Genomic DNA, 10,501 nt, shown 5'->3' on the forward strand with positions numbered 1-10,501 from the left:
GACCCCAAAATGCTGCAATGATACACTGAAGAAGTGCTTATCCATTTATTTTATAGCAGTTTGTTAAATAGATGGAATCCCAATGCACATATTTTTTCTATTTCTGTATTTTTGAAGGAACTTCAGTAAAGGTAGATTCATAACCAAGCATCACGTTTTATATTTTTACACCTTTGTTGACTGCCTCAGTTTAGTATAGACTTATGGAAATAATCTTCTTGCCTTTTCTCTTTTTTTTTTTTTCCCCTTTTTTCCTTTAGAATTGCCAAAATGGTTTGGAATTCTTAAACGATTCAAAAACTGAAGTCTCTGAGGATACAAAATCATAAGAACACAAGAAGCAGCAAGGAGGATTCAGTGCCAATGCAGCAACAAAAAAGACAGCCAGAGTTAGTGGAAGGAAATCTTCCTGTTTTTGTTTTTCCTACAGAACTTATATTTTATGCAGATGACCAGTCAACACACAAGCAGGTGTTGACTCTATATAACCCCTATGAGTTTGCCTTAAAATTCAAAGGTGGGTTTCTTAGGTTAAGTTCTATTTAAGGGTTAGTTGGTGATCTTGAACAGTCCAATTATAATTCATGTCACAAATCATATTTGTGACAAAACCAAACTCATGTCTTTACATATATCTGTTGATGATGTTGGTGAGGTATTAATTCGTGATTTGTTACCACTACTGTCCTTTTTGTTGCAGTTCTTTGTACAACTCCAAATAAATATGCGGTGGTTGATGCTACTGGTGCAGTGAAGCCTCAGTGCTGTGTTGATATGTAAGTAAAAGTTGGTGGTTGGTGTTTTTTCTAATGTACGACATTTGATTATCTTAATTTCTTTTATTATTTAAGAGGTAGTAAATGACAGCATGCATAGTATAAACTAAGTTGGATAAAGATATATTTTCCTAATCTCCTTTATTCTTGTGGCCGTCTGGTCTTTTCTGTTCTTTCAGTCTAGGGCAGAGGTATTACAATATTGGAAGTATTTCCTTCTTTAATTTTTGTCTTTAGGCATAAATAAAATGCTAGTAAATACATCTTGTAGTATAGTTTGTAAGCCAGCAGTGAGATTGATATGAGCTTCCTCTGAGTACTTTTTTGTTAGAAATAACAAGAAAAGCAAGACCCCCAGGGTTAGGACTTCTTTGTGAGAAATATTTGTTTGCAGATTGGCAAAATGAAAATGTGTGCAGTTCTACTGAGCACAGTTTCCTGGGCCATGTTTAATAAAGGTACTTTTGCCTATCTTTCACCCTGATCGCCGTTCTTGTTCTCAGATCTCTTTGTCTCCCCTTTACTGTTTTTTCACTCCTGTCAGGTCCCAACCCAATAACAGAGGAAATAAGGAGGCTGGTTAAGTCACCACAATAATGTATAAGGTCTGCTATAATTCAAAGTAGAGTAGGTATGTAAGCTAAAATAGACCGATTTTTTTCATCTTCCATTTGCCACATTATTTCTGTGCTGATACAGCTAAAGAAAGTATGAAGTACCTAAAAGAGCAGACTGATCTTTCTGAATAGAAATTTGCAAACTGTAAAACACTTTCTGGAATCTCTGTCTAACAAATGGCCATATACAAAAAAACTCTGCTATTGAATGATCTGTCTTTTGCCAGATAAATAATACTGTGCTTGGGGAATGGCTCTTTCCTATAGACTGTTTTCCTTAGGTGTAATTTGGAAAATTCCAAGGACTCACCAAATAGAAAGGAAATTTAAAACATGGAACTAAAAAGTTTCAGTGGGCAAGGGCAACAATCCTAAAATTGCAACAAAACAGATGAGAATATACCAGTGTATCAGTGAGCTATTCCAGTCTTTAGCAGACATTTACACAAGCTTGATTGCATTTGGTTAATCTTAAACAAATTTTCCTTATTAAATAAAGGAAAATAAGACATATACGTGTTTCCAAGGGAATTTTTTGTGCAGTGAAAGCCCCATCCCATTCCAATGGTTGCTGTCTAAGGGCAGTGTTTACTGCTGGAATATGAGCAGTACTATGCAAGTATGGCCATTTGCCAGATAAACAGATATTCTACAGAGCTTCCAATTATGCAATAATCTCTAAAAAGAAACAGGAGAATGTATCTGTTTATAAGGGTCTGCAGAAAACATCTCTTTGCTTGGCAGCAGATGCATGTTCTCATAGCACAGTGTTATGTAAAGATTCTGTTTAGTTTGATAGGTAGTACCATGGTACTAAGAGTAGAAACAAAAATTTAAAAGGAAATGTTAAAGGAAGAAATAAGAGTTGAATCTGCTGATCTGATACACTGAGAGTTGTATGAATTAGGATTGTCAGGGTGTGGGGGGAAGCCTTTTGTTTTAGTGAAGGCAATTGCCCAGCCAACACTCGACTTGCTGAAAGCATGTCATAAGCACAGTTTTGCCTCTAAAGTGATGTAAAACTATGCTTCTAGCTTGGGGGATGACTTATTCTCTGTTTCCTTGTTGAATAGTCTATTCAAACTACATATCAGTTACAAGCATTGGCTATGTGTTAATGATTTTAGATATCTTGAGGTGATGTAGTTCCTTTAAGTGAAGACTGAAACACAAAAATGTGTTTCTTGCAGCATTTTATTGTATATATTATCACAAAGATAGGTTTCTTGAAGCAATTTTAAGACTACTATCCTGTATTACTAAGGGTAGAATAATTTTTTTTCCCCTCAGGAGATGGCAACCTTCTTGAAGCCAAATCACTTATATGTAGGTATTTTTTCAGATTAGCTATTGTTATTGTAGAAATTTAGAACAGACTTTCACAAAAAGTTTTCCACTTTGACAAAATGATTAAAATCCATATTAACCCTAAGAGCTGATATGACTTCAAAACCTAAATGTTACAGCTTTTTAATGCCAGATATGTATTTTCATAATGAATCATAAATGCAGAGAGGAGGCAGTTGAGCAGAGCACTGCTTAGAGGTCTGTATTGCCTTTGATCAGTGTTATTTTAAAACTGAGCCTATTATAGGTCCCACATACAATTTTTCCCATGAAATGCCGTAAAACTAGAAGGAATGCAAAAACTATCACCCTGTCTTACTGTTGAAGCCATCTTGGTCAACGTATTCAAGAGTAGAGCAACAGAGTGGTTGCTGGACAGTGGGAAGGTTTACCAAGAAAATAACTGACTCTCTAGCCATGACTTGGAGGATATGTCTACACTGCACTCTTGAGTTGTGATTGCAGCTTGTGTAGCTACACCTGGCATAGCTCTTAGTACCTAGTGAAGTATCTGCAGCATCACTCATTTCAGTGCAGGCTACGAAACGTGCTCAAGGTACCTAGATTGATGAGCGAAGCTCTGACAGCACAGAGCTCTGCTATTGATACCCAGATTTACTCACTGAAAGACAGGTGAGAAATGTTTATGTAGATACGTAGCTGTCATTTCTAGTGCCCTGTTACGTTCTCTTAATGGTGGGCTTCTGCTTTTGAAAATCCCTTTACATCTAGGTGACTCTTGTCTGTACAGGGAATGAGTTTTGCTTCTGAGAAAGTATAATTGTAAAGCCTTGAGCCTGGTTTCCTCAAAAAGCTAGATTTCTGCCATCACCTGTCCAAGCGTTTGGCAGCCCTACTTCTCTTCTTTCCTTCCCTGTCTGCTCCAGTCCTTTTAAAATCATTGGCCAGCATCAAACAACTTTGATAAAGGAGAAGGCATCTTTCAGATAATTGATGTTTCATGCAAATTGGCAGCTAGGCCTTGGATTGAGGCAAAGGTGTGCTTGAGAGAAAGAATTAACACTTATTTTGGCCAGCCAATTGGAGTATTTATATTTGGGAACCAGAGCGAACATAAGGAGGGGAGAGAGAAGGCAAGATCAAATCTTCGTGCACGTTGAGTGATGGGGGGGAGCGTAATGGGGATCTGGACTATTGCAATGTATCTGTTGGGCGGGGGGGAGTGAAGAGGGGAAACATTGGGATGTGATTCCGCAGGAGACATGCTACTTATTAGTTCCTCTGTTTGAAAACATTGTTTTCCTCTGCAGTGTGATTCGTCACAGAGATGTTCGGGCTTCTTACTATGGTGTGATAGATAAATTCCGTCTACAAGTGTCTGAGCAGAGCCAGAGGAAAGCATTAGGGAAAAAGGAGATTATTGCTACTCTGCTTCCATCTGCAAAGGAACAACAACAACAAAAGGAAGAGGAGGAAAAACGAATAAAAGAACACCTGACTGAAAGTGTCTTTTTTGAGCAGACTTTGTGTCAACCAGGTAGCTGAAATCTTTTACCCCTCCTGTTTTCTGAATCAGTTATGAATAGCTCAAGTGACTAGGAAGACTAGACTAAAATAAATTTTAAAATAATTCTTTTTACTTACCTGCAACACTGCTGTCTTTATCACTGGGGGATGATAGTGCCCAAGAACCCAAACTGCTTATACTGTCTTGATTAATCAAGACCTTTTGCTGCCCCACCTTTGCACGTCATTCCTTGGAGCGTACATCCTCTGTTCCTCTGGTGCAGAAGTTCTGTTACAGCCAATGGGAATTTATCTGCAAAAGGATGGTAGTTATTTTTTCCCTTGGGCTCTTTCAGAACATATGCCCCTTCTGAGTTTGTTCCAAACGCTTAATCATCCATTTCCTGATGAGCAGGAAATATTGCCAAAACATCTTCTAAAGTGCTCCTTGTTCTGCGCCATCTTCTTTGTCTGTCTTGCAAGTACAGAGAAGCACAGTTGCTAGCTGAAAAGTCTTTGCACGTTTCATACGTGAGGAAGTGAGTCAACACTCTTGGGCAAAACCTGGAGGGAACAGTTACATTGAAGTAGGAGCAGGAGAGATAGAAAGTATCATGTTTTACCAGAACTGAATGTAAACTGATTCATGACTTGACAGTCTACCTTCTTGTTAATTTTACTGATTTATATTCTAATATTCTTGTCACAGTTTTATTTTTCATGACCAGAACAAAAATCAATTCCAGAAAATAGATGAACCTGCTTGAGAGTGTTCCTCTTGTTAAAACCAAACTGTTTCACTATTTTATACATAGTTTGTTGGCTAGTGAAACACCTTTTACTAAAAAAACCCCTCAAGATAGGTATTGGTAGGATACATGGTTAAAACAAACCTACAAAGATCTCTGGGCTCACAGAACAAAATGTTACTATGATAGTTGTTCTGGTACAGAGGGTTTGAACCATCCTGAGCAAGTCTTAATCCAAATGTAATTTCTCTGCTTAAAAACCTTGTTGACTACATTATATGCTTACAGAAAAACAGTAAACAAAACAACTACAGCCTTTGCCTATAACCTGCAACCTAGAAATAACAGATTTAGGGAATTCAAGTAGGACACACATTGCTAGTCACTGAGGATAGAAAAATTTGATAAAAGCATTGGCTCGTTTCCAGTGGATCGTAGGAATTTGGTTAGAGGAATTCAACTAACATGTTCACAGCTCTTTTCAGAGATTACACAGTGTGCCTTTGAGTAGGTTCCAGCTGTTAAACTGCAGCACAATAAACAGTGTAAAGGACAGTTCATCTGTATTTTGCATTTCCTTATTCTGGTCTTATATTGGACTGTCAAGAGTGGTTCAGTCTCACAGGTTTTAAAGTAAGATTCAAATACTACTAATTTGTGGCATATAAACTGGTTCTGGCAGGTGCAGCCCTTGAATCCTCTAAAGAAAGAAGGAGAACTCATTTGGCCCAAGAACTTGTGCTCTTGCTGTAGCCAAGTTGTGTTCTGGAGGTGTAAGCAGTTATTTGCCTGTGCAGCTCTTTTAGGTGTTCTTTCCTAAGCCATTACTAATCACTGAAGGAACATAATCAAGGCATGGAGTCAGGATGCATGGTGAAACCTCAAGCGTTGCTGAAACATCCAGCTGTCATGAGCGTGTATATATAGCTACTGGGCCTGGCAGGCTCTGCTCCTCCAGAAGGGAGAGGTTTGGGAAGTCATGTGAAAACAAGTTCCAGCATCAGAACAGGGAGCAGCCTTCTCCACTGCAACATGCAGAAGGTTTAGAAGGGTGGGTTCAAGAGTTGTTTTCTACCCCTTCCAAATTCCAAAGGGAAAAGAAAATCTCAGGATATGGCAGCTCCAACGTACCACAAACATTTTTGCAGATATTTAACATTTATATCGGTTAGATGTTCCTTACAATTGGTACTGTCTTGTTTTTCAGAAAACAGAACTGCCTCGTCGGGACCTAGTTTACTAACAGTCTTCCTAGGAATAGTGTGTATTGCAGCATTAATGCTACCAACATTGGGGGAAATGGAATCCCTGGTGCCTCTCTACCTCCACTTAAGTGTGAATCAGAAGTTAGTAGCTGCTTATGTTTTAGGTAAGTGTTTTGGATTTTCTAAATGTTTTCTTGCAACTTCTGTGATTTGGGAAACTTCTCCTGTGGTTGCCAGTGGCTTCAGGAAACTTAATAGAGACAAAGCACCACTTTACATTTTGTTTTGCATCTCCACTTATATTTTAACTTGCAGCCGTAGTGGTATCAGGGTAAATTAGTTATTGTAAGTATCTTAGACCAGATTTTAGTTGATATTTAGTATATACAGGCCCCTACATGTTAATGTCACCTTCATTTGATGACTGATCAACTGTAGTCATCTGCCAATGAAGCTGAACGGAATGTGCTGTTTCTTATTCTTATATTGAAAGAGAGTGTTACTGTATTGCAGAACCTCCATCTCTTCTGCTATTTTGTTTCCTCAACCCAGGTGAGCTGGTCTGAAAGGCTCCATTCACTACCTTCTTGATAAGGAGTTGAAATGTGTAGAAATAAGTTGTTGTAAACCTTTCCTAAGAGACCACTACCATCCACGGTAGTGGCTTCCCAATTTGTAACTTGCTCCTAAATTAGCAAGCATAGATAACTTGCACATTTCATTTGTTATGACTATTTTTCTATAACTATTTCAGATTTGAAGAACAGTCACACTAAACTCAATTCTCCTGTCCCACTACCTGGCAGAAGTGAGGATTTAAAGGAAACGAGCTAGGCAGCTTCAAACTGATAGCTAGAGGTGAGGTAGTGATTGGAAAAGATGCAAGTTCTTGATGGTTAACGCGCACACTCAGTTGACTGACTTGTGCAAGTCAGTCTGCTGAAATGGTTTGAAAACTCACTTGTCGCCTTTTGCCTGAGCTGATGGTGATGTATTTTCAGATCAGGACCTTGCAGTAATCCTTGCTTTATTTTTATCTCTAGTTTTGAAAACTACTCCACTTTCTGCTCATGCCAAATATAGTATTAAACCATTCAACTTCATACACTTGCAACAACCTAACCCATTTCTAGATCGACTATGAAGTTCTTACAGGTTTTGATTCCTTTGGTAGCAGTGGTTTTAGTGTTCATGAAAAGATTCTTCTGCATGCAACTCTTGCTCATGTAGAAAGTTGGTTTCATCTTTTCCAGAGCAAACACTTCCTTCCACAACGAAGTACAACTGGGTTGTGTAGCATTTAATTGAAAAGGGAATTGAATTGAAAATTGAAATACCATACTGACTGGGCTATATGACATATGAGAAGTACTTGCTTTACAGAAGTAAGTTAAACTCTTTATTGCCTGCGAGTCCCTATACAAGTGGTATAGGCTGTCCTGTAGCATTTTCCATAAGCCTCTGTTAGTACTCTGCAATGATTTGGATAATCCAAGCTAAGGCCTACAGCAGTTGTGGTAGCACTGGTTGTCTAAGCTAATACAGACCATAAGAAATAGCTGAACTGTAATTCCTCTTCAATGGATAAATTACTTATCTAATGGAAGACAGCACTACAACTCTGTTCTGTCATGCTTCTATCTTCAAAATCTTTATAAAATAAATAAATCTTATTTATACACGAAATATGTAGTGGCAGGACAGTAAAATAGTCTCAAATTTCTTCATTGGTGGTGAGATCTGTGGGCTTTAGCTAAGCTCTCTGCAGTGAAAGGCAGAGATGTTACATTAACATCATTAAATTACTATTTTGGTATTACCTAAGGTTGGAATTCAAGGAGCCCTAATATTTTTCCATATGCCTCTTTACCTTGTGCAATGTAACTCATGGCTAAGAACTTGCAGATTTGTACTTTTTCCTGTATCAGCATGTAATTAAAGTGAACTTTTCAGTGTGTCATGAGTAGGTTTATTAGCCCCACATTTCCTGCTTTCATCTGGTTTTAATTTTTTTTAACCTCTACCAGAGCAGTTTGTTTGTTTGTTTTCCTCTCTCTTTAAAGGTCACATAGAAAGCTCCCTATGCAGACCGACAAGGAAGCTTAACATCTTTGTCTAAAACTAGGCTTTGATCAGTTATTCTGCACAGAGCAGAAACAAAAATGTCTCAGAGCCTTCAGCTCATCTGCCTTACTGAGGATTCAGCATTTGAATTACACTGCCCATAACCAGCCCCCATGGAAACTGGTGGCTTGCGTGCTAGTGTTACACTGAAGTCAAAATCTCAACATTGATTTTTCCAGGAGAAATCAATAATTGTTTGGAGTAGTTATAGCTGCTTTGAAGTGCAGTATATTTAGTGACTAAATGTCAGTATCTTTTTTTTTTTTATACAGACTTTGACTACATCAAAATTTGGAGCAATAATTCTAACACTTAAGTGAAGCATACATATAAATTAATTCTGCATATATTTATGGACTTTTTTTTACCTTATTTTCTGGCCTGTGACAGGGTAAACTGTCTTATTTTTCAATGTCTTATTCAGTGAAATTAAAGCATTTAGTTCTTAATTCTTGTCTTTCAGGTCTCATCACCATGGTTATTTTGAGAACATGAGCAATGAGTTAATAGGATGTCAAACACCTTACTGTATATTCACATCATGAATGTGGACTGCCTTCTACTCCCATTTGGCTCATTAAGATGCTAGTGGAACTGTTCAGTGATTTAAGATATCTTCAGAAGTGTAATATATTTTAACTATGTATAATAAATGAAAGACTCAAAGCACTTTTCGGTGCTTCTGTAACAGACAGCTACGAAATGTTCAGTGATACCTGTGAAAATAATTTGAAAAACTTTTATATCTATGCCTACTGTAAAAAAAATCCTTATTAAAGCAACATTTGTTATTTTTAGTCTATGTTCACATCAGTGCGTGATCACTATAAAAGCAAACTGTCTTATGTAAAACGTTCATTTGGTTTGTGGTTGTACATGCTGAGGCTGGTGCGTAACACTTCTGTATACATACCAGAAGGATGAGAGTCATGACTGATCATTGAAGAAAATGAAAAATTCCATCAGTGAAACTATGAAATAAACCATGAATTTTAGGTGAAGAAGTCATTCTCAAATTCCTTACTTCATCATTACCAATATATCATTGAGTGCTCATTTTCTGACCTGGGGAAATAATTTCTGCAACAGCCACTTTGTATCACAACTGTAGACAATAAAAACAAGTTCTAGAGTCAGATCCTTTCATTTCTTAGCGATGCATGCAATGCCAACTAAGTGGCATTAATATAATTTGAACTCATGCTGTGTGCTAATGTAAAATTCACCATTTTTTCTATTTTAGAGAATATAAAGTAAGTATAAACTAAGTATAGCAAGAAAGGCATTCCTCTACACCATCCCTTCCCAGCCCCAGCTAAGATGGGGAATTTCTTTTGTATTAGAAACTTCTACTCAAATTCCAATTTTATATTCTAGGTGAACATTTATCTTGTTTTATATACTGAGCATTTCCCTGCATTTGACATTTCATTGTTAATATCTTAAGTTTAAAAATATTTCTACTGAAGAGCCACTATTACTTCATTTGATTCATACGCACAGATCTTTATTTAAAAGAAGTCTCTATAATACGTGCTCATCTGTATAAAAAACATTTTGGAAATTAAGCCTTCTTTCCCCTGCATGCTATGGGTCACTGGTCTGCTTATGCATGGAAGTACAAAGAAACCATGCAGACAACAGTGTTGCTTATAAAAAAAAAGGAGAGAGAATGGGTGAATTTGTTCATCACTGTACATTTTTTCCTTATATATAATACAAGTAAGTCTTTAAATGGCAATAAAATGTTACTTTAGTTTTGATTCTCAGAAGAACTGAGATTGTGTCATCTATCAGCATCAGATGATAAAGTCAAACATTAATGTTTGTTAAAAAAAAAAAAAGAAAAAAAAAGCAACTGACTGGTTTGAGAACGCTGTGTCCCAGAGCCCGTGCTGCAGCTGCAGCGCTTGCCTCCAAACACTGAGATGGTGGTTGGGTCACAGCGCTTTCTGCCACTGTAGAGCTGCGTTCTGGGACCTTCGCTGTTATTCTTAAGTACCTACACTGTTAATTCTGATTTTTAAATCATTCTGATGGTTTAACCTGCTGCTGCTTCAGGAAGGGTGAGGGATTGGAACATAAGTTAGGGAGCTAAAACTGCCATGTGGTACATCAGCCTGGCTGTCATGTATTAGGATACACATTTTATTGTGCCCAAGCTGATTAAAAAAACCAAACCAAAACCACAAAACCACCTTCCCCCCCCCGACCCC

The 10,501-nt window shown here is 37.5% G+C and overlaps 1 protein-coding gene across 2 annotated transcripts; it reads left to right on the forward strand.

Moving 5' to 3' along the window:
- Positions 1–259: 259 nt before the first annotated feature.
- MOSPD1 (motile sperm domain containing 1) lies at positions 260–9,291 on the forward strand. 2 transcript variants are annotated; one of them, XM_009702594.1, is made up of 5 exons: positions 260–517; positions 701–776; positions 4,012–4,241; positions 6,164–6,325; positions 8,749–9,291. In XM_009702594.1, the coding sequence occupies exons 1-5, from the start codon at positions 364–366 to the stop codon at positions 8,778–8,780; spliced, it is 654 nt and encodes a 217-aa protein (XP_009700896.1). In that variant the 5' UTR covers positions 260–363; the 3' UTR covers positions 8,781–9,291. The 2 variants fall into 2 exon arrangements, with proteins under 2 accessions (XP_009700896.1, XP_009700897.1); XM_009702595.1 differs by having other exon boundaries at positions 4,012–4,238; positions 8,749–9,093.
- The last annotated feature ends 1,210 nt before the right edge of the window (positions 9,292–10,501 follow it).

This window comes from Cariama cristata, unplaced genomic scaffold, assembly GCF_000690535.1.
Source record: "Cariama cristata isolate BGI_N322 unplaced genomic scaffold, ASM69053v1 scaffold25636, whole genome shotgun sequence".
NCBI lineage: Eukaryota > Metazoa > Chordata > Aves > Cariamiformes > Cariamidae > Cariama > Cariama cristata.